General features: G+C 42.2%; 2 protein-coding genes across 3 annotated transcripts; one reads left to right on the plus strand and one right to left on the minus strand.

The window, feature by feature from the left end:
- The first annotated feature begins 846 nt into the window (after nt 1-846).
- tfap2e (transcription factor AP-2 epsilon) lies at nt 847-13,092 on the plus strand. 2 transcript variants are annotated; one of them, XM_036515649.1, is made up of 7 exons: nt 847-1,011; nt 3,475-3,915; nt 6,549-6,603; nt 9,156-9,387; nt 9,870-9,988; nt 10,215-10,353; nt 12,359-13,092. In XM_036515649.1, the coding sequence occupies exons 1-7, from the start codon at nt 967-969 to the stop codon at nt 12,618-12,620; spliced, it is 1,293 nt and encodes a 430-aa protein (XP_036371542.1). In that variant the 5' UTR covers nt 847-966; the 3' UTR covers nt 12,621-13,092. The 2 variants fall into 2 exon arrangements, with proteins under 2 accessions (XP_036371542.1, XP_036371543.1); XM_036515650.1 differs by lacking the exon at nt 847-1,011 and adding an exon at nt 1,967-2,167.
- Nucleotides 13,093-15,722: 2,630 nt separating this feature from the next.
- Nucleotides 15,723-22,497, minus strand: psmb2 (proteasome 20S subunit beta 2). The gene is made up of 6 exons (XM_036515873.1): nt 22,280-22,497; nt 21,529-21,651; nt 20,972-21,042; nt 17,235-17,397; nt 16,992-17,041; nt 15,723-15,907 (listed from the first exon to the last, which is right to left on the minus strand). Exons 1-6 carry the CDS (start codon nt 22,368-22,370, stop codon nt 15,806-15,808), a joined length of 600 nt encoding a protein of 199 aa, XP_036371766.1. The 5' UTR covers nt 22,371-22,497; the 3' UTR covers nt 15,723-15,805.
- Nucleotides 22,498-24,870: the final 2,373 nt, after the last annotated feature.

Raw genomic sequence — 24,870 nt, forward strand, 5'->3', positions numbered from 1 at the left:
AGTGTGCTGTGTTTTTGGGTTCTCCCAGCCATATTGCTAGAAGCATAAAACCAGTGGAGCCAAATATATGTTTGGGTAATAGCTATTTCATTACCTCCCCTAAGACTAGACAAATTTCACAAATAATTGATAACATGAATAGACCATTTTAGACTTGTCCAGTCTGATGTAAAAATTTTGAAGGCATTTAAATTTTCCCTACCATTTATATACCCACAAGATGCACGGAAAGTCCGTTTATGTGCATGTCTGTACAAATTCCGCTAGATGGCGTTCCAACTGCAACTTCAAATATTGGTAATAGTTTTTACCCGAGACGAAAATGGTTACGGGTGAATAATAACGCATGAAGATAGCTCACCACAGCTGATTCCAACTTGTTTGGGCTATTAGGCACGGTGATTTATAATAGTGGGATCTTTTTGATTACTTGCAACATAAATCTTTTTGATAAACATCTTGATATATACCGCGATACACATGGTGTCCAGACGCTTACTATATGCAGCATGACATGAACCAGGGTAATTATGTAATACAATTTTTTTACATACGACTGTTATTTAATTAATCTTAAAAAACAGCGGTGTCGAGTGTCATGTATGAAATAAATGGAAATATAAGCTCTTCAATCTCCTCAAACCCGTCACTAGTGTTACCACTTGTCTCCTATATCCCAACAAAGCCCTCCCACCCCGAAACCTCACCCTGTCCCAAATACACCATCCCACCATCCCTCCGGCACCCCCCCCCCCCCCCCCCCCCCAAACCAGCAACAAAAAAAAAAAAACTCCTGCACTTCTCTCTTTGTCATTTATAAACTCCTGCACCTCTCCTGAACACGCACTCTCTCTCCTGTCTCCCGTCTGCACCGCTCCACCGTCTGGGACACACAGCCGAGCACCCCTTGTCCCATTCACACAAAACCGTTCCGAGATCCGTTCCTTGGCCTCTGTCCCACCCGTCATGTTGTGGAAATCCCGGACCAAGACCGAGCCTTACTGCCTGCAGGTGAGACATGCTGATGGTCCTAATATAAAATGATAATGTCGTTAAACTATTTTTGTATTTTTAGTTGATTCATTATTGTCATGTATTAATGATCATGTATGACAAAAAAAAATACTGATTGTACAGATTAATGTAATTGATAATAACAAATAGTATTAACTATTATTACTTATTATCATCACATCATTTTCATTTGATGTAACCTAGGCTACATGTTGCAAATCGTATTTACAGAGTGAATTGGATGGGGTTGAAATGATGAGTATATGGTAAATTAATTTTTAACAACTATTTAATAACTATTATGAAGCTTAATATGAAAAAATACCATAAAACATAAATCGGCCATGACATTTCAGTCTCAAAACGCATTTTTTTAATCCAAGAGAAATTCCAAGTGTTACAGAACAAGGTGAAATTGTCTTCACCGTCCTTTGAACTTTTTTTCGAGAACAATACTTATATTTAGTGTGTCGTGCAGCGAAAGCCCAGGAGGAGAGTCGCGCGCTCCGGAGGAGAGCTTGAAGCGGAACCAGTCAGACATATGTTTCTCGTTATTTTGATGTCCCTGTCATTCGTTCAGTGCAGCTTCTTTCGTCAACATCACCACAACTAAATTCTAACTCAGTCGCTACTTGTTCAGCAGTAACACCAGACCAATATAATGTGCAATTTATAAACTCGTTTAGGTAAATTAAAATGTCACAATTAGAGTGATCACAGGGAAGATCGAGTAACTAACAACGAGACTATTAATAACTAAATGTAATTATGGATGAACGAATGAATAAATTAATGACTGAATGAATGTCTCTTTAAGGACGTTAGACCACCGCCCCCTCCCCCTGTTCTGTGTTCTGTGGAGCGCGCTCAAAAACTATAAGTAGCGTGCATGGAGGATATTGAGGACACTTTCGCATCTTCCACTCGCGCGTCTAGCAGCATCCACAGCCGCGCATGGAAGGGTAATCATATGTGACCAGTTGTAAAAAAAAAAATTTAACACGCCTCCATGGATCTTCTGAACGAATGAAAGAATTCTGGATGAGAGCTCTCTTGGGTTTTTCGTGAGGACATTGCAAGCAAACATACAGATCCTGGATTTGGGTTAGGTTACCCATCAACCCAGATGTTAGTCCACACGTACTCGACAATGGTGAGTCCCCGTGCCCTTACTCTGTTAAGACCCATTGTGGTCTACTAAGGTCCGTCTATTGGGCGCAAGATACCAGTGTCGCTCTTCCTTTGCTTGAAAGCGCACACGTTTGAAGTGAAGTCTGCCAATGTAGTCGCTGTCACTGAAACAAGGAGTCTGCTCCGACACGCGGAGGAAAATTGTACAAAAGCTGTGAATAATTATGGTGCTTGGACGGTCGACAATAGAGAGAAACTAGAATTTGGGATGTCCCGTTGATTAAAAAAGGACATTATTTGCATATTTGGCTTTACAATGCATTGACACTAATATCAATGGAAACTGTTGAAATAAAAGCGCAATGGAAATATGGTCATATGTGCTCGCATTTGAACGTTTTGATATTCAAGAGGCTATTGCTTGAGTGACCCAACATTCTGACAGTCTCAATTTGTATGTCGCCCTTAATAGACTTTGATTTGTTCCACAACAATATTGATCTGAGTGACCTAGATTATCAGTATTGTTCCTCCATTTTAATATAAATCGAAGTGTGTTTATCTTTTAAAAAAGAAGAATAAAGTCAATCAAGATAAGGCCATCTAGAAGCAAACAAATGAAAATAAAAGTAACGATTCACTAAGCATATGGTGTGGGTAACAATTAAGCTGTATCATAAAAAAATATTTTATGGTCTTTTTTGTTTAAACCGCTACAAACATCTGATATCAGGAGTAAGTTATTTTCATGTTTCATGTTTGTTTTCTGATATTTTTTAAAATAACAGGATGTGATTCTTATTTGAACGTCGTGTTCCACGAGAGCAAAACTTTTTCTGTAACTTGTCTATAAATAACAGGAACAAACGGTTGTCCTGACTTCAGTCTGATCGGTCACTCTTGACCTAGCTGATACCTCTTCCTTGCTCTGATGCGTGTGACACCTGATGCATGACACTTATTTTATGTCAAATGTCTGTTTTAAAAGCAAACGTTTTCTAGTGTAGGTTGCAAGAAAATAATTTTAAATGATGTGGGGTTCGTCTTTTTAGTCTGATCCAATTTCAGTGTTCGGATTAAAATAACGTACAAAATCATGAGACCGGCTTTAAATTATAGTTTTTACCCATAGGGTTGTCATAAACGTAATGTCAGTTTTCAGCCGTTGTTTTTTTTCGATCAGAAGGCTGGACATCCTTTTAAAGTTAGATTTATGCACTTTTCCTTCAGTGGAAACTTGGGTTATGACAGTTAAATCTAAATGGTTTTAACCTGAATTCTGCCATAGCCGTCTTGTATTTCACGGATCCCTTGCATCTCTCCGCTCAGGACCGCGCTGACGGACTGACCGGCTCCTCTCCAGGTGGCCGGCTCTCACAGCTGTCTTCCCTCAACCAAGCTGCCTACTCGTCAGCCCCGCCGCTTTGCCACACACCGGCCTCCGACTTCCAGCCTCCTTACTTTCCTCCGCCTTACCCGCAGCCTTCGCTGTCTTACTCCCAGAGTCAAGACGCCGGATACCCACACCTACCGGACCCCTACCCCTCCATCAACCCCATCCATCAGCACCAGCAAGCGGCATGGCACTCACAGCGGTCTCGGCCGGAGGACGGAGTGCTCTTGTCACAGTCGCATCGGGCTTTGAGCCTCGACCCCAGGCGGGAGTACCCCGGCGTATCCCGACTTCTCCACGGACTAGGAGAGGGAGCGCTTGGGGAGGGCCCTCTAGGAATGAACGCAATCGGTCATCAGGGTCTTGACGATGTACAGGTGGGTCTTTTTTATGCTTCTCTGTATTCTTTTTTACATGGACCTGAAGAGACCGAGTGTAACAATAAGATTATGCCTGTTCAACAGATACATCTGCCAACACGTTGCACTACTGCTAGGTTGTTTTAAATATTTCTTTGAACACGCGCACGCACGCACGCACTCACGCGCGCACGTGTACGCACGCACGCACACACACGGTCCCATTTTATTTTCCCAAATTCTTGTTCATATTGTAATTTATTTAGTAATTATCTATTATATTGCAGCTGAGTTATGATCTGACTCTCAACCAATTTGTTTCTGACCTTTAAAAAGCGTGTTTATCATCGCAGTTATTATCATTACAGGCTCATTGGAAAATAATTCTTCATTATTGTTTTTAATGATTCTGCTGGTATCTTTCATAGTTTTGCCATGTGTTTTTATCACAGATTTCCGTTTTGTTAGGACAGTATGAGACTTAAAACAGCGCGTTTGTTCTGCGAGCGGCCGGTGGTACGTGACCCTCGGCCGTTATGCCTGCGAGTACGTTAAGATTTTCACTTTGGTATTTTGACTTTACCACAGATTCCATAATTGGCACGGTGATTTTCCTCATTGTAATTTAATAACGGGAATACTTAACAGGCTAGCTGTTCCTTCTTAGTTTCGTTAAATCAATCAGGATTATTCCCTGAGTACACAGTTATTTATATCGCTTATATATTTGTTAGTGTATACAGTAAATGTAGCCTATTTTACACTGCCTTTATTTTGTTGTTGCGTTTCATTCGACCATGAAATTTCTCTCGGGAACGAAATATGTTGATCAAAAGATAATAAGATCAAAATAATCTTTCCACCAAATAAAAAAATGAAACAGAGCTGAACGAAGGGGAATATAATTGTAATTTAAGTTTAGAACTGAGTGTTTTTTTTTTGAGATCGCACATAAAAACGTCACGATAATCAAGCATGTAAACGTACAACTATATACAATAAAAATAACTGAATAATCTTTAAAGCCGCCTTTCACAGAACATCCATTGATAGGTTAGTTCATAGTTTATTTGTAACCATCCAGGGTATCAAACAGTTTTTATTTTTGTACTTTTTCGCTTACATTTCCCCAAACAGTTTTATTTACAGAAATGATTTAAGCTCATTTATAGGCTACATACACTTTCATACTTAATCAAACGGGCAGTTAAAAATAAAGGCCATGTTTAATAATTGCGCAGTATTAAAACTGGATGTTTCCACACATTCGTTTGATGCGGATATTTTTCAGACACTGAGGTGGATTTCAATGTAACAACAATATCGTACAGATAATGTAAGTATAATCGTAAATTTAAAAACGCTCTCTTGCCCAGAGTAAGTCAGAATTAAGATATGAAGAGAGAGGGGTCCACTTATCTCCGCTTGTTGGATGCGCAACATGAAATCCGGCCGTAATGCATTCAAATTAAAATACCATGCCACAAATACACTCGAGCTTGGTCTTGAAAACATGTGTAGAGTCTTTTGTGATAGCGACGGGTTTGCAGCAACAAGTTTTATGCATTGACCTGGCGAAACGAATCACATTGTGAATCGTTTTTAATAGACACAATTCATTTATCACCCCAGGCACTGTCTGTACTGTTTTTAACCAGTTCGTTAGAGCAGTTAAGTATCTGTTTTTTATTACTAGAGGTAATCGAACTATGTTAGGAGGCGCAAAAACAGCACAAAGCAATCTTTGCAAAATAATGTCATTCCTGTCTGCGATAAGCCTAACCGAAAAATCGTCTTCTTTTTTAAAGATAAGGACAAACAATTCGTTTCAAAATACGAAAATCGAAACAACACCACAGCACAAAGAACAAACCATATCGACTGATCGTACACTGATTTTAAAAAGTTTTGGTCGCGGTGATGGGCTCATGTTTTCTTTCTTCTGTGGATGTAATGTGAGGGAGGGATATTTTGCAAGTGTCTAGGAAATTTCACGGGAAATTGTGTCTTGGAAATTTTGAGCGTAAACGGAGAAAGTTGTGATAAACCTCTTCATTTACGAAACGGCGTTTGCTTGAGGACGTCCCACCAAACACTGCTGTACTGGAGTCGCAGTCGTGTGGTCTTACGATAGCGCATGTGTTGTGTGTTTTATTATATTTATGCTGTACGTCTGCATTTCATCCGGAGCAGCAGGGGATGACTGTATTTCGTTTAAATAACACTTTTCCATTCCACTTTCTATGCCACTCTTTTATTAATCCCTTATAACCACTGTTTTGGCTGCCAAGGCAAACTACTGCTACACCATCTTATCCAAATTGTTAAACCATACTGATGCTGTGACTTGTACTCAACACTACTGCCCTGACCACTGCTCTTTGCTGCTACCACGAATGGAAGATCACACCACTGCCCTGGCCACTGCACTGCTGTTGTGAGCTGTGTTTCATTGTGCTATTCCAAAACACAAAGCATCAACACAATATTATATGGCTCACCTACTATACCAACTACTGCCCAAACCACTACAGTGCTGTCCCAAATACTCTGCACCTACCAACAAAATCTAGTTTAGACTGGGTCTGTGGGGTTTGCTCATTTTTGTGGATGATCTGGCATTCACTACACAGTATGTCTGTCCACTACAGGCAATGGAGGAGGGATCAGCCCTGGGTGTCCTGGACCACTCTGTCATAAAGAAAGGTGAGAGAGAGAGAGGTGTGTTGGAGGAGAGAACATATATTTCCATGAGGAGACATATATGCTACTGCACAGACATGCGTGTGCACACATCCACCTACACACATGCATGTGTGCTCTATAAATAATTTAACTACGTGATTTTGCTTCTGGTCAACATATCCGCCAGCACTCTGCCTCACCCTGAAGGCAGCTGCTCACAGACTGTCCATAGTCATGTGGTCACGTGAAACATGGTGATGGATTAAAGCAGAGAAAAGAGAAAGATGATGAGGGGAATGATGACTATGACATGTGTGGGTGTGTTTGTGTTTGTACATTATTGTGCCAGTGTGTAAAATTTGAGTCTCTGCCTTCCAGAGAGTCTGTGCACAGCCCTGAGTGTGTGTATGCGGGACTGTGTGTATGTGTGTTTGCATGAGTGTGCGTGTGTGTGGTCATTCTCCCCCTCAAAGAGCCAGCATAGATGCATGACCAACATTTATTTGTGGGTCACACAGTTTACCATGGCAAGAAGACTTGCTATGTAAAACAACAGTAAATATATTTCTTCAAAATACTATGACATTTACATAGAATACTTCAAAATGCCATGTATTTTAGTCAAATTTAAGCTCGGAATATCCAGCTAAGCATCGATGACTAACATGCATTTTAGAGCAGCATGGTGGTACACTGTGACAATTTTCTAAGGGGAACAGAATATATCAATTAATAAGCAGACTCACTGGCGAAGATTTCCAAAACGAGAACAAAACTAAGCCCACATGAATAACTGCGTCTATTGAGTGCCAATCTCCTGCGCCACGGCCTGGCTCCTAGTGAGGGATTGTGAGAGCTAGTTTGTGTCCAGGAATCTGCGTTGCACAGTGGGAAACCGCAAAGCAGCGCGCCGCCCACGGAGAGTCAAAAAGCTGCAATGTGGAACGTTTAATAGCCGATGGAAAGCAAAACAATAACGAAGATAGCCCATTATCTGCTTTAACGCCAGGACCGAGGCAATATGAAGCTGCGCGGAGACGTTTTTGGGTGAAGAGGGCCAGGTGTTGATTTACGCACACAAGCAAGGATTGCTTTCATTTAACTTCAATTAAACTCCTGCCCACGGCCTTGTATACGGAGCTGATTAGCACACAGGCTAATCTCTTAAAAACGAATTAGCGTTTAAAAAGGCAATGTAGCACCAACGAGTTTGAGTACAAATGAAAGTGCGTTCATATTTTAGAAAACGTCAGTTTGAATCATTATTACAGTCTTTGAAATATTGTTTAGACCTTAATCGCCTTTCGCATTAAAAACGCGAAAAAAAGTCACAAGCATGAGATTAAATTACTTTTTTTCACCCTGCATATTTTTGCATATAATATTTTAAACCTTACCACAGAACATGTGAGTAGGCTATTCCATTAAATTAATGGATTTATATTGAAGTAGGTTGCGTTTGTATTCCTCGCCTACATACATGTGGCATCTTCTGAGACAAACGGTGCACAGACTGGTCCTTCACTTTGAATTTAAATGCAATGCAAAGACCTACACAATATAGCGAGTTCAGCGAACACCAGCATTAACAAGAATATTGATTATAAGTTTCTGCTTCACAGTTGTCAAAGTTAGGAGTAAATGTTTGAAGATAACAAACAGTAGCAGTGGAAAGAAAATGTAGAACAGTATTAGCTAATTTATAATTTTGGCGTTCTGTTTGATACGGAATTCAGATCTATGCAGAGATCTCTTACATGAAATTGAACATCACTGAATATAACTACACGTGGCACTAGCAATTTATTAAGACATGATTAATTTGTGGGAGGAACTAAACCCACATTATGAACAAGACTTGGGTGTAAAAGTTGACACAGGTTTATCCAGATCTAGACTCTATTATGAAGTGACAAAAAGGAACCTAAGACACAGGGATGTTGTACTGAGTACAAATCAAAGTACCTTTTATTTGTGTTACATGATTTTTTGTCAGACCACTTGTAAAGCTCTGTGTTCAGGTATGAGCACTGTGTAAGGGCATAAGAGCAAAGGTGCAAAGAAGTGCAACGAGATAGGTTCCAGTTACAAAATGTGAAAATGCTTTCATCTCAGCAAAGTGAGATTGGGGAGGGGCTTTGATTGCACTTCTTACATTTTTAAAATGCATAAATAAAGCTTACTACAAAAGCTATTTCAAACTGAGTTCTTTTGGCAAACATAGTTGAACATAGAGAACATAGTTGAAAATGAGTTCATGATAAATTCCACTGACACCAAGAAGTATTTTTTTTCAAGCAGAGAACTATTAATATAAAGAAGAGTGTATGAGAATTTGGAGGAAAAGCAAAGGGTTCAAGACCAGGCTTGACACAGTGCTAGATACACTCTAAACTGTAGACAAAATGCAAAGCCAAGCTGAACTGAACGGCTTGTTTTCATTATTAGACTTCATACCTGTTCATATGCAGCAAACAGACAGGCTTCTTCGTATTAATACTTTCCTTTCTTTGTCTAGGTCTCTGTTTCTCTTTCTTTCTCTCTAACATCATCACCTGTCCTCCTCCTTTCAGTGCCTGTCCCTTCCAAGCTGAATGGCTCAGCTCTCTCTGCCCTCTCCCTTAGCAAGGAGGGGCTGGGCCTGGGGGGCGTGTCGAACCCGGGCGAGGTCTTCTGCTCAGTTCCGGGGCGACTGTCCCTCCTCAGCTCCACATCCAAGTACAAGGTGACCGTGGGGGAGGTGCAGCGGCGGCTGGCTCCACCTGAGTGCCTGAACGCCTCCTTGCTGGGCGGGGTTCTGCGCAGGTGAGAGGGAGTGGGAGGCTGTTGGGGGGGGGGGGGGGGTGTATAGTCAGGAGTATACATCCTGCTGTAACTTTAAGGGAATAGCACACACAAAATTGGAGTTACTCAATTACATTATTGGCACTTAACAGGTGCTCTTATCTAGAGCAACTTACATCAGTTATAGGTCTTTTTTTGTTTTATAACAATGTTATCCATCTATTCAGCTGGATATTTACTGAGGCAATTGTGAGTTAAGTACCTTGCCCAAGGGTACAGCAGCAGTGCCCCAGCTGGGAATCGACCCAGCAACCTATTGCTTACAAGTCCTGCTCTGTAACTACTATACTACGCTGCCACCCCGACTCCACTTCTTTTACTTTCCACTACCGGGCTAATGTAAGATGTGGTCAGCAGATGATGGAAGCCAGAGGACACTGAGAACAGATGGACAGTGTGAGAGATGGACAGGCCCTTACCCGTTCTCCTCTCCCTCGCCTCAGGGCCAAGTCGAAGAACGGTGGGCGCTGCTTGAGGGAGCGTCTGGAGAAGATCGGGCTCAACCTTCCCGCCGGCAGACGCAAAGCGGCCAATGTCACGCTTCTGACTGCGCTGGTGGAGGGTAAGATGCCCTGACTGACAGGCTGGCTAATCGAAGCATTGACGGATATAGTGATGGGCTGACACTCTTGTGAGGAGAGACTTAAACTCGCTGACCTAGACGGACATTCTGACACTGACGGACACACTGACTGACTGAAACATTGAGAGAGACGCACAGACAGGGACCAGTTTATTGAAACAGACCGATTCAGACACACTAAGGCTACAACCCCCTCCTCCCTCAGGTGAGGCGGTGCACCTTGCCCGCGATTTTGGTTACGTGTGCGAGACGGAGTTCCCAGCCAGGGCGACGGCGGAGTACCTCTGCCGACAGAGTGATCCGGAGCAGCTGCCCGCGCGGAGAAGCATGCTACTGGCTACCAAGTGAGAGCCCGCCCACTCACCTAAAGCAAGCTGCAGTCACACCGAGCCACATGCAGATATACAACCAGTCCACACTGAGAAGAGCTCCAACAGTCCACATGCTGTGAAGAATAGACTTTACAGCAATAAAAGAGATCTTTCCATGCTTCTGTTTTTCTCTCATCTTAGATTTTTATGAAGATTTTTATTGAAATTTTAATTTAAATTTTCATAAAATAAAATGGCCTGGAATATGTAAATTAGCCATGTGGCTGGCATCCAGCCATCTCTACCTAAGAAATACGTGTGAATTTTTTAAAAATAAAATTACAAAATAATTAAAACCCCTAGCTGTATATCTGACCCACTATGTTTATATCTGGCCCATTTACCAAAGACACGCTTCACAGTAAGTAAACTGAAGTAGTGAGACACAGAATACAATGTGAGTTCTTTTTCGGTCTGCGTTTAATTGATCATTTAATAGATTAAGTTAGCTTTTCATTATTTTTGCTGTAGATCTCTTGTGGACCAGTCAGATATTATTATGCAGAATTGGTGGGCTATGATTAAGAAAATTGGGGGGCAAAGGAGTTATCCTTAAGCTAATAATTGTCCTAAACCTGTTTTTCATGATTAAGATACTTTCCAATTTATGTATCACCCGTGAGCACTTGATTACTTTTTAAATTAATTGCATCTAATGTAGCATTGTGGTCCCGGTGTGCTTTTCACATGAAATGGTTTTAAATTAGATTATTTTCATTCATTTTTATCATTACAAAGAGAGTTGTGGCTGGTTTTGAACTTCAAATCAATAGTTTTTTTTCATTGTAACTTAAATTATTTCATACAAAGTGCACAAAGGTATTTCATTTATAGATGTCAGCTAAAAAGGAATCAGCTGCTAATGGGGGATCCTTATTTAAATTGGCATGATAATTAACTGTAGAAATCATCAGTCAATAGTAGGTTCAGGATAATTATCGAATAAAGGAGAGTTCCCTGCCTCCCCTATCTGTAACTCACCAGCCACCACCGTTTTGCTGTGTCCGGCACAGCCATAACCCAAAATGTGTTTACGATGTTCATTTATATGACCCATTTATATTCATTAATTAATTTATTATTGTTTTATACTTTATACATTTTGTGTACTATTTATTTTGGAACAAACTCTCCCCCCCAAACAAGCTGTATAACACAGTTACAAAATTTATCTGTAGCTAAACAGCATTTTCAAGACACTATCATAAATTCAGCAATGCATCAAAACAAACCACTGGAATTTTGTATGAACTGATAACTGATAATTCATTGAACTATGAATATTTGAAACCAATACAATTTTATTTTAAACTTGTGATGTTGCTGTTAAGCCCAGAACCTTGTGGTTTCCTTTCTGAAACATAGGTTTATTTCAGACAGAACAACACTGGCATTGATCATCATTGCATATGTTCAAATGGAAATATTAATGTGGATATTAATTCAGACGTAATTGCACGTGCCTGTCTAAATCAGTGTATAAATGTATGGATGCTCTGCATATGGCAGTTTGTGTTCCTTTATTCTGCTCCTGCTACTAAATCTGACTGAGATGTTTTGTCGTTTGGGTGTGCATAATAGCATACACACCAAGATCATCTTAAAATGGCTCATAATGGAAAGGGACACTAAATGTTCTGAAACCAGATAGTTCTGAGTTTACATACATACATAAACAACATCAACTTGTAATCGTCTGCTGTTTAAATGAGATGTTCCACTGCTGTGCACAGTTAGTGCTAACTAACTTAAGACAAATATGGCAACCTTGTACAAATGATCCTGTCTGTGGATGTGACAATCCTTTAGCAAGTCTCCACAGATGAATCCATGCATTTAGAGTTAAGGTTGGGGTCAGGAGCAATACATACATGCACAAGGTGGCTTTGAACAGGACTGGCTTTTCTCACAGATCTGCCTGTCTACAGCCAAATCCTTTGCCTGCACCAGCCGGCTGACCACCACTCTGTGTCCGCAGGCAGATCTGCAAGGAGTTTATAGACCTGATGTCCCAGGACCGCTCGCCTCTGGGTGCGGGTCGTCCCACGCCGTGTCTGGAGCCTGGCGTCCAGGGCAGCCTGACCCACTTTAGCCTGCTGACCCACGGCTTCGGCACCCCTGCAATCTGCGCCGCCCTCACGGCCTTCCAGAGCTACCTGCTGGAGGCCCTCAAACTGCTGGACAAGGGCGAGGGGGGAGTCAAGGGCCACCATGACAAGGACCTCAAGCACCGCAAGTAGGACCAAGTCTCGTGGAGGGAGAAATGGACTTCACCACTCCTACACTCATCCTCAACAGAGTGATGAAGACGAGTGATATTTATTTGTGTCTCTGGCCCCTTTGGTCCCTCAGACTGATTCAGACTTTTCTCTAAAGATGGGATTCATGGTAGCAGCACTGTTGCCCCCCAGCTCCACCAACCCCTCTATTCTCAGCACTCAGTTACACACCAACCCCCATCCCACAGAGCCCAAAAATGACCACGTCTCACATTGATGATGTCAAAAAAGAGGCGTAACTCATCCACAATTGGAGGCGATTTCTTCTCAAACCTCACAGCAGGCAAGGGGGGTGGGGCATGCACGTGATTCTATGTGCGTGTCAGTGGTGTGTGTGTGTGTGGTTGTGTGCGCGTATGCGTGTGGGAGGAAGAGAAACAAGTCGTGATGAAGATTATTTGATGAAGAGGGTTTCAGGCAGCTGTGAACTAAGTGGGAGTGCATAAGTGTATTTTAGGGGTAGTACCAATCTGTAAAAATGTTTTGTACTTATTGTTGTATCTTTATTATTATTATTGTTCTAATTGTATTACAGCGTAAATGTAATATATTAAAGAATGGCAATTGCCAACTGTTCTTTGTCGTGATCATGAATACATGTGTGATCCTGTTGGGCACTGGGTGTCAGTCAAAGGTGAGTCATTTCTATTTTCATCTCAGCTGAAGTCACACAGAGTGAAAAATGCAACAAGTTTTTAAACAGTTTTTAACAGAGAAACCCACCAGGAGCGTATTATTGACATGTCAGCTTGACTGATGTTGATTCTGTGACTGAAAAACAAACAAAAAAAAAATTTTCACATCACAAGCAGTATTTTCATAACCAAGTTAAGTGTGGTTACAGTACACTGAAGAAGGTATACAGACAGAAAGAATTATCGTTCCTTTGAAAAATGATTAATAATCGGATAGTGCAGGCCTTACGCCTTGCATCACAATTAAAGCAATCCCTTTGGGACTGCATGCTTTTACATCACACACAGGACCATGTACTGTGTATTGCTGTGACATTTGTTGAAAAATAAGACTAAAAATTTTATATGAAAGAAAGTGAACCTGGAAATACTGATGTTAGACACTGATATATTGGCTCACATCATGCCAAATTTAGAGGACATTTACATTTACATTGATTTATGAATAAAAACAGAATCTTTTTGGTTGGGAAATTCTCATGGCTGCATTACAAATAATCAAGAAAATGGGATCATACCGGATTAATATTATCAATTAGCGTAATAGGGGCCAGTAAAAACCTGAGGTGGTGATTTCAGTACAGTGTGCATACTGCATAAGACATACAAAAAGACATTATTTTGAGCTTAAACGTCTCTCCTCGAGGCTCTTATTTGGGGCAGTAGTATGAGGTTAGTGGTTAGGGGTGATGAGAAAGTTTCAGACTTTACTCCAGTGTGGGACGCTGCTTTTCTACCCTCAAATTCATTCAAGAAATACTCAAATGGATGTCACGTGCCCAGAATATTAGCCCAGAAAATTGAGCTACTATGTGTATAATTTTAATGAAAAATTTTTTGCCCTTTAAAAATCAATAAAATCTTTTTTTCCCGGGAGTATCTTTACTCAGAAACACAGATTCAGCCCTTGCTGAATGCATGGCTAGTGCATAGGGTTTGAACCTGCAACACGCTGGTTTTACACCCAAGATCAAGGCACACAGCAGTCGTGTGGGCACTGGCTAAAGTAAAGTTCAATAATGTCCTCTCCTCTCTCACCCCATCTGCCACAGCACCTCTCTTTTCTGTTCCAACCCTCCCTACCTGTTCTCCTTGTGTCTATAAACCCTCCCTGCGTGACCCAGGCCCCCTCCCTCTCTCTCTGTCACTCAGCAGGGATGTTACCTCTCTCTCTCTGCCTCCGGGCAAACATATGTTCCTCTTCCCGTCAGATTCCGGTGTGCTCAGGAGAGGAGGGACTGTTTAATGTTTATTAATTACCTGTCTGTGGAGGAGAGGGAGCCTACTCACACACAGACAGACACACACACATGCACACACATGCATGCATGCATGCGCACATGCACATACACACGTATAGGAACATAAGACCCTAAGTTTAATGATGAGAATAGATAATTCAGTCTAGCTATATAGAATAGAGTGGTGGAGAGTATAGAGAGTGTTTTGGACTGCAAAGCCGAGTCTTGAACACTCAAGGGTCTCTGCCTTCACAGCAAGCTGGTAAGATATTTCCTAACTCTGAGAGAAAACATGCTTCCTATTGCCACTGTGAAATTTACCTTCAACTGATTTTCAACTGTGTCCTCTTGTTCTGCTGACAGAACAAATCTTAAGATAGCTTCTGTAACCCACTTTATTAGTCTTTTAAAAATGACAAAACCTCAAGGAAATCTCCCCTATTTCCTTTTGATAGACTGATGCTTGAGGTTAAGTGTCTGGAACCATCTTCTTGCCCATATACTGTTTCAAGTGTTTCTATATCCTTCTTATAGTGTGGTGCCCAAAACCTCACAGGACGCTCTAAATGTGGCCATTATATAACATTTTTAGGCATTATATAACATTATATAACATTTTACACCATCTTTTGACTTGTAATCAACACTGCTACATATCCCAGCATCACATTAGCCTTTCTTATAGCTCCAGCTCTTAGTTCCAGATAGACGTGGGTCAGATATTGCACCCAAGCCTTTTTCCATGTTGCTCACACTTATTTAGTACTTTCCATAAAATAATCCTGTCATACACTGTTACTGCCCATGTTTAACTTTACATCTGGCAATGCAAATGTTCATTTGCGAGGTGCCTACCCATTTCTGGATTCTATTTAAATTTTAATGAATCACTTTAGCAGCCTCAAATGACTTAACATCTGAGTTTAGTGTCATCTGCAAATTATTAACTATTTTGCTACTAATGTCTTTACATTTTGTGTAAATAAGGAACAGCAGAGGGCCCAACACTGATCCCTGAGGCACTCCTAAAGATTCAAACATGCTTGAGCGTATGTTGCAAAGGACACGGATGAGAGTGTCGAGCCCACACTCTGGCTCAGATACATTCACACACACAGACAGAGAGCTTAAGAGTGTAGAAGGTTTATTGGGAAAAGAAGGGCACAGATCTCCAGTATAAAAAGCAGGGCTTCAGGGGTCAAGGACAAAATTACTTAGAGGCCAATGGCAGCCTCTCCAGATCGTGGATGCCCTCCTTGTCAATCAGACGGACACTGAAGGAGGGGAGATTCAGGATGAAGCGCTTATTCAGCTAGAGGAAGAGAGAAAGAGAGAAATGTTCTCATAAAATGCAAAAAACAATGCAAAAACAAAGGAAATTCAAATAAAGCTTGATAGAATTCACCCAGCTCCCTGTACCACAGGGCATTCAAGAAATTCATGCTCGATGAGGATGAGTACTTTGCACTACCACTGATCGCTGCCACTGTTCACCAAATATGCTGTGAGGTTCCAGCTGATCAACTGTGAACTTGTGACAGATTTGCTAACACTTCTAACGTACTGCTTTCCAGCCCAAAAGAAACAAACCCCCTCCTCTGCTATTGAGTTGATTAAAAGTTGGTTTACTGTCTAATCCTCATCAATTATATATATGTTTTACTAAAATACATCAACAACAATTTGACACACTCTCTGTGAAGATTTTTTTAAATAAAAACTTGTATTTTTAATAAACTGCCAAAAACAGTGTAACTTGTCACATCATTAAGTTCAGGCAGACGTTATGGAGTGCAGGGCTGTCTTGTTCATTTTACATTTCATGTGACAGCATTCATTTCATAATGATCATGTGACATACAGTGCCCTCCACACTTAATTACACATGACCAAACAGGAAAAAATAACTTTCTCAACAAGAAAACATGTGACTCACATGACTTCTGTATTAAAATCCAGAAAATTATCTGTGATAATCTAAAAACTATTTGTGATAATATAAAAATTATTTGTGAACAATCTGAATTTGCTTTGTGCAATGAAATTAAGTTGTTTATGAAATTAATACGCTTGTGTTCGCATTTATTATGGATGTGAATAAATACAGTGGGCACTCAAGTTTGAAGGCTCATAAACATTACCAGCTATCTATGACAGTAAAAACGATATATGACAACACTTTTTGCATTTTGTAAACTTGTTTTTTCTTTTGAGAGGGGGTCATGGTGGATGGTTAGTCCAGCTAACTTTGAGATTTAAGAAACACAGAATTTTTTTTACAGTTACTACGTTAAACATATGATACGTTTTAACTTACGTTCCTGAGAAATAACAGCATGCAATCCCTTACTTCAGAGATATACCCACAGTCGCTGATACTAGGGCACAAAACTCACCTCCTCCAGACACTTCTTCAGCAGCTCCACGGCCTCCTCACGGGTCAGATCTAAAAAACATTATTATTACTCTCGCTGCCATTACCGATAATACTAGCAGAGAGATTAAAGTATAGAGAGAGAGCATGTGACAGAAAGGGAGCAGCAGAAATAGAGAGAGAGCGCGAGAGAGAGAGAGAGAGAGAGAGAGAGAGAGACACACAGAGACAGATGGAAGAACGGATCAAGCAGCAGAGGTCTTACCAGGTCTGTAGTACCGGTCCAGGATGGAGAGGGTCAGGAAGGCTCCATAGCCATGGGCAGCGAAGGGTGCCTTGGCCAGGGCTGCAAGGTAGTCCATGTAGTAAAGACCAGGCCCATCAGTTTCATCAAAGCCGGCCAGCAGCAGGTTCACATGGTAGGGGGTCTGCAGAACAAGGAGGGGCACATTGGTCAGACCTGTGTGACCCAAACCAAGGCTAAAAACGCCCAAACCGGACTCCAATCCAATCACTCACAACTACCAAATAGAACCCAGTAATGTTATATACGGCAATGGAGATGCAGCCTCTTGGGCCAGACCAAAGACAGTGACTGACCCAGGCTGTGTATTGTACACACACATGTATGCACACCATTAAAGCCACTGTCTGAGCAGCTGAGTGACTACCATTTCTGTGTGTGTGTGTGTGTGTGTGTGTGTGCGTGTGTGTGTTGTGCCCTACATAGTCTCCTCCCATGCCCCCCCCAACATATACATCAAAGAAACACTGTTTCTCATTATCAGCTCTAGTTTTAAACTAAATAAAATGAGAAATGAAACAACAACAACAGCAGGCGCAGAAAGTACGGGGGGGGGGGGGGGGGTGTGAAACTGCTGAGACGTGGGGTGACAGAGGGGGTGTAAGGGGTCGAGGGCGGCAGGGGGGGTCTCGTGTCACCGGCAGTGTGACATCTGCCGGAAAAACGGCACCCCTGCTGCTTTCACCCCTCCCTCGCCCCTACCCTCTGCCCTGGAGTGACGCCAGGTCTCATTAAAACTTCTCCCCATGTTCTTCCTCTCCATCAATCAATCCTCTTACTCTTTCTGTATACACACACAGTCTCCTTTTCCCCTCCGCCTCACCTCCAGCATCCCTCTCCAGCTCTGTCACCTCTGGACCTTCGCACCTTGCATCCTTCCCATCTCAAATAGATCATCAATCGCCAAGAGTAGACAGAACCTCGTTCGTCACCTTGTACATAACCTTTTGAAACACCGCCGTGTTCAGTAATCCACAGTTTAAGCCCAGACTCAGAGCTCAGACCAGCAAGGCCTCCAAAAGCAGTAGTGCCAAGTGTAGGAGTGTAAGATCACTTTCACAGGAAGTGACATCATGAGGGCGGCCCTCACCTGCAGTGCTTTCTTACTGTGTGAAAGAAGAGAGGGGGTTCCAACCTGTTTCTCTCTGTGCATCTGTGTGCCCCTCTGACTCGACATGTTGGTCCGTCTCTGTGTGCATGTTTAAAGGACTGTGTGTAAAAGCCTGTGTGCTTGTGTGTGTTGTTGTGTGGCACTTTGGGGGGCGGGCTGTCTCCGCTCCTCTCCCCTGGAGGGGAGACAGGAGGACAGGGAGTGGGGGTGGGGAGCAGGACCATGTCTGAACTCATCGCTGCCCCCCTGGGTGCCCCCATGGCACCACCCCCACTCCCCCAGCAGCACCTGTCTCACAGGTTACAATATCACAATATCAGCAGCAAGACATCACTTCCCCCTCATTTCACCTGCCCCCCTGTGGGACACAGCAACAGCATGCTCGTTAACCCCTGCACCTGAACTCGCACACTCACCCACACAGACACATACAGATACACAGGAACACGCTGATATCAACATTCACACAGACACAGGTATATAGAGACACAGGGACACAGCCACTCAAACAAGACCTGGGAAGAGGGGGGGTGTGTCACTTCCAAATCCCTGCTACAGCACCGCGTGCTCTCCCGCTCCTCCTCTGCACCTAGCCCCAGGTAACGCTCTCTTTAATGACATTCATCTTCAATCTGTTCCCTTAATTGTTCATCTGTCACCGACCAGAGCCGAACGCACACACACACGCATGCACACGCCACATGCCGTTCCCACATGTGCTGCTGTGGCTCTTGCTCGAACATAAGATCATGGCCGGTAGCATCCTAAACAGAATACATTTGAAATTCCTGAAGTCACCCGTTTCCTCTTGGCCCTATGTTGCCAAGAGGGTTCATATTCTACGGCTTCACCACGTGATTTGGAATAGAGCTCACAAAAGAAATGCATGGGACACTCCTCATTGCCTTGGAAAGATCACTGCTGCTGCCTGGGGATCCAGCCCCATACTCCAGAGGAGTGAACAGGGCGCTGTTGTTTTGGATGGCTTGTAGGTACACAGCGAATGATCCCTCTCTCTAGCCTACGTGGGCTACAGGGACTTAACAGGTACACGTCACCTACAATAAGCTTCTGACAACATAGCTCGCCTACACTTAGCATCTCACCTAAACTGAACACCTGAAACAAATCCTACCCACACAAAACATCTCACCTGTACTGAACGCCTGAAACTCCATGTGTGAAGATGACACCGATACTCTGCGTGTGCAGCAGGAGAGTGTCCACGAGAGTGTTATTTCTTATAAAACCCTTCATTCTGGGGATATGTGCCGTGCTGCAGGAACTATAATACAATAATGGTATTCAGATACATGCAAAGTTTTGATCGAGCATATTGTGTCTCCTGAAATGACTCCTGACGGTTTCTTACTCTTTGCCTCTGTGCAAACGGGTACACTGGCACATGTGTCAGAACAGCTGAAACACTCGCTGAGAAACAGCAGTAATGAGACGAAGTGGCTGGAGTTTAAGTCCCACTGTCAGCAGCCTTCAGCTCCTGATTGTAGCTGAGTGGCTGTGGGTTGACTCCTGGGCACTGGGTCTGACCCCTGAGATTCCGAAACCCCCCAAGCCCCACCCCCGATGTCTCTCGATACCTCGTCAGCCAGTCCTCATCAGCTACACTAATTATTTTTTGTAATTATTTTCCCCCTCCTGCTATTGTGACAGGCAGCAGCCGCATGCGTCCTAACAGATTAACTCACTGAGTCCAGAGGAGTGCGAGAAGATACAGAGATACAAGCCTGCGTTGAAGCACTCTCTCTCTCACACACACACACACACACACACACACACACACAAGGGAGTATCTGGACTGGGACAAAATCATGTGACTTGAGAGACACAGGTGCAAAGCACCTTTGAGATTACAGTGGCACTTTGGCACAATCACAACATATTGACTATGTCTCAAACACTGAGAGACATTTTGCTGTATGTACACACTACTGACACAGACACACTGCCACTGACTCAGTATACTGTGAACAGAATGCTGAGAGCACAGACGTTAAGCCAGCAGTTCCAGATTCCCTCAGAAGGAACAAGAAACGTAGACTTGTTAACAATGCTTGCATATGTTCTATGGAGCTTTTCTTAATTGCCACACAATTTGTATGTTTATTCATATGTAAAAGGCTATTTCTTACAGGTTGTATTACCTGTATCATCAACCTGTCATTATCACTACTCACTTCCTCTGGACAATACACATTTTCATTTACCATTTATTCACAGTGTTTTTTTTTTTAACACAGGGCACTCACAGAGTACACTGTGTTCCAAAATGAGAGAGAAATCTACTGTGGCATATTTAAACAAAAAAAAAAATCACTTAAAATTACAGTAAGATCAGTATTAACAGGTTCCACATGAAAAGCTCTTATAAGCTCTTATGAAATACTGGGGACACCATTTTGAAAACTGACTGATCTCCTCTTTATTGAAGAGGACCTTAACCTTAAAAACAACAGTTAATCACAATTACATTTTTAGATAACAGCACTGTAATCCCTGTGTATGTGAGGACAAAGGGCCAGACAGGTATAAATACTGACACAGAGAGACAGACAGCAGACATACATACCCGACTACGAAGGTAGTCTGCAAGATTCTTGCGAGTGAAGTTAGCGGCGGCCGCGGGACTCAGCTCATAACCTGATGGAGACAGGGGACAATACATTAAAGTATCCAATGAGGTCTGATGGCTGAAAAAAGCAATAACAACAGTCATAATACATGCCATATTTGTTGAGCTCTTCTCATCCAATTATAATTGGTCTCCGTTCTTTTAAATGGAAAGGCTGAGGCCTCCCCTTTTCAGAGCCTTATTATAAGACAGGTGCAAAGACAGTTGTACTATATGACCAAAAGACAATGCAATTCCCTCTTTCATATATACTGACATTTGAGTAAAGACAAGCGCATTGTAGGACAAACTGACTTTCACCCGTACACCCACTTATCCAGATCCCTATCTAGATCCTCCGAACCAATCAGAAGCAAGTTTGTGCTGAATCCTGTGCTAAAATCATCTTGCTGCACACTGATAAGTAATAAACGTCCGCATCACAGACCCTCAGACAGTGAAACGATCTCTTTCACACCTCACATATGGGAGGGCAGGCAAACAGCGGCACTCACCATTCCTCATCTTGTAGAGCTGTACGTTCTTCTGTATGTACTCGGCGAACTGCACCGTGTCTCCTGCCTCCCCCACACACAGCAGCAGAATCTTCTCACTCAGCTTGAACATTTTGTCATAGTCTGCAGGTTCGTGCATAGCAACACACACGCAAGCCATTACACGGTGACACACATACGTATGATGGAAACTGATTGCTACACATGTTGTGCAAGTAACAACAATATCCGCACACTTACACAAACAAACGTACTTGTAGTAACACATAACTCCCAGAAATAACTACCTTTTTTTACATAATCAGGTGTTGCCAGTGGGGCGAGTTCCCCAGTCTTACTTTCACTTTCGTGACATCCTGACAAAGGCTTCTAGCGAGCTCGCTACCTAGCGAAGGCCTTTAACAGTACTTGAACAAATTAGCCGGCAAAAACCCAATGTTTCACAGGTAGCAAACCATCTTAATTGCGGCTGCTTAGGGAGTCATACAGTAAGCAAGAACTGCACCTTTATACAGAAAGTTACAGCTAGCTAGCAAATCACAAAATCAACAGTCGTTAGCTAACATCTGCTCGTCGCATTCCTATAGCAAGCTAATGTTACTAAACAAGCAGTAAGTTACAGTTAATGGTTTCTAATAATCTTCTGGCGATTAACCTACCGACTTTAATGTCGAAAACACTGAACATTAGACTCGAACCAGAGAGCCGCTTTGCTTGCTAGTTAGCGAGCTAACAAGGAGTCAGTACTTACCGTGTTTCATCTGAATTATGCTGCTGGCTGCAACGTTATCAGCTGCAACCAAGACAAAGTCAGGCCCCTGAATTCCGATTAAATATTCCATTTTCTAAATACCACCTGACTAATAAACGGGAAGCTGGTTAACAGAAGTATATTTCTCGAATCTTTCCTTCTCAGTTGTCCGTCAGACACCGGCCTCGCTGCCACAAATATTACACAGCAAATATGAGAGCCGGCGCACAATAATTACGTCAGAGGTCGCCTTGTGAAGTCGGACTAGGGATAACGGATTTTCCAGCAACATGTGACAGGGTACCCAGCAACACCACGGATTCGTCACAGCTGAGAGTACATGAGTGGGGAACAGGTGGTTGTCATGAAATGTATACTGAATTAAATTTCTACCCCACACCTGATCTACCATGACCTACAGTAAAATTGATTAAACTAGTGTGTATGCGTGCAAATAAATATACTATGAGTGCCAATACAGTCAAATAAAGCAGAGAATATATCTATGAAGATCCTTGGATAAAGTATACACAAAATGTAGGGTAATGAAATAAAACATTCTGACATACGTTGAAATTTGGAGGTTTTGCTCCAACAGACCAGATGAATCATTGCATGCGCTTTCTGTAATTTTTATACAGAACAATGGAACAAGCGCAATTGCAATACACTGACATGCCTTATACTGTGTGTATATACAGTCATGTACATTATACATTAACATAAAACGAATTACAAATACTGTACAGGTTATTCCTGCCTTTTTTAGCTTCAAGTTATTTTAAGTTAATTTTAACCTTAACAGAATTGCACAAAACAAATTCAGATACTCAATACAGAAAAGCACACAAGTAGCACATTTATTCACCCCTTTAAATCCCACATCTTATTCACATCGTTAAAATAAATTCCAACAAAACAAGCCAACATTCTGCTTATTGAAATTTCAATGGAATTTTATAGATGCATCCAAAGGGTTCCTGGTTCCTTGTGGTGTAAAAGGAGGTAAAATAAGAGATTAATTGGTAGCATGCATTAATATGGTTAAGAGGGCCCTCTGAAGACTGCAGGTTGATGTCCACTGGCAAAATTCTAAATCTACCACTTTCCACGGTAGTGTACAGCAGTAATCCTTTCAGGAGGTGTATACATGTCTTTCCACCATAGGCTGTGAGACAAGTTGATTGGGACAATAAATACAAAAGCAATAGTTGGAGATATCCTGAACCAGCCATCACTTTCAAAGTGTCAGTGTGTCAAAAGAAGCATTCAAAGTTGCTTGCATGATTGTTACATTCATGTCCAGGTTGCAACAAAGAACCCTCTTTTAAAGGCAAGTTATGACAAGAGGCAACTTGAAGTTCCTTCACAACATCTGAACAACGACTGGAAGCATGTCTCATGGTCAGATGAAGACTGAACTTTGTGGACAGGTAGCCCATTCCACAACAATTGAGAAATGTCTCGATAGCAATTGAGGGTCATAGGGGATTGAGTATCCCTCTAGGGGAGCAGCTGTTAGGGTACCAAAGGTTGCAAAGTGAAGAGGTCTGGCAGGGGTGCAGCCTGATGACAGCCTGCTACTAAGTGGAGGCCATCCTAGTGTCTGACTGCTAGCTAATGGAAGGAGATGAGCAGTGGTATGATGTGATTATTCTGGTAGGTTATAGAAGTTATGCCATAAGACGGTGGGTGAGCTAGGGAGGGCTTGTGGCACATGCAAAGCCAGCAGGGACCTTCAATACACCATGACAAGTTCGTACAAGGACCTCAACCAGGACCTGGACTGAGTACACGGAGAGAAATGAACAGATTTTGTAGGTGTTGTTGAGGACAACACCTGTAGAACACTCTGGGTCCCTGATGCTGCGCTCTTAGTCAAGCACACTTTGCAGCAGTGTCACTCCAAAATGCAGACATTGCTGCATTATCAGGAAAAGGGGAGTCTTCAGAAGGCTAGGGTTTTGCTGGGATGTAGAACAACCTGATTTAGGCAATATTAAGTTTTATATACCGATTAGTCATCCAGTATGAGATGTCATTAAAGTATTTCATAAAGCATGACAAGATTTGTTTGGTAGAAAGGGAAAAGGAGAGAATCACTTCGATTACTCACTGGCTAGTTATCTGCAAATACAGTAAAAAAAAAAATATCACTGACCCAGTTCCAGTCTTGAGTGTTTTTTTCTTTTCTTTTTTTTGGGATTGCTGCAGAGCAGAAACAGCACACTGTGCAGACAACTGGATTCCAGCAGCTATGCACATCCAGCACATACACAGGGCAATACAGCGTTTAACTCGTTTACAAAACCCAGCTGACTACAATGAATACTAAGGCTGTACTTGATCAATCAGTGTAATTAATACAAACATTAATACATGCATAGCCAGAGAGCATGCCCAAATGTGGCCAACAACAGTTGTAAGTACAGTAGCAATATCCTTAAAAAATAAGAAACGCATAAACAAATAATGGATTTAACTTGCATGACAATTTCCATGCATGCCTATGGAGGAATCCAGCTCTCTCAAAAAATATCTGTAACATGCTGCAGTGGTTTGTTGAAGATGCTGCTTGGGTTTTGTTGATG

The sequence above is a fragment of the Megalops cyprinoides genome, chromosome 21 (assembly GCF_013368585.1).
Source record: "Megalops cyprinoides isolate fMegCyp1 chromosome 21, fMegCyp1.pri, whole genome shotgun sequence".
NCBI classification, from domain to species: Eukaryota; Metazoa; Chordata; class Actinopteri; order Elopiformes; family Megalopidae; genus Megalops; species Megalops cyprinoides.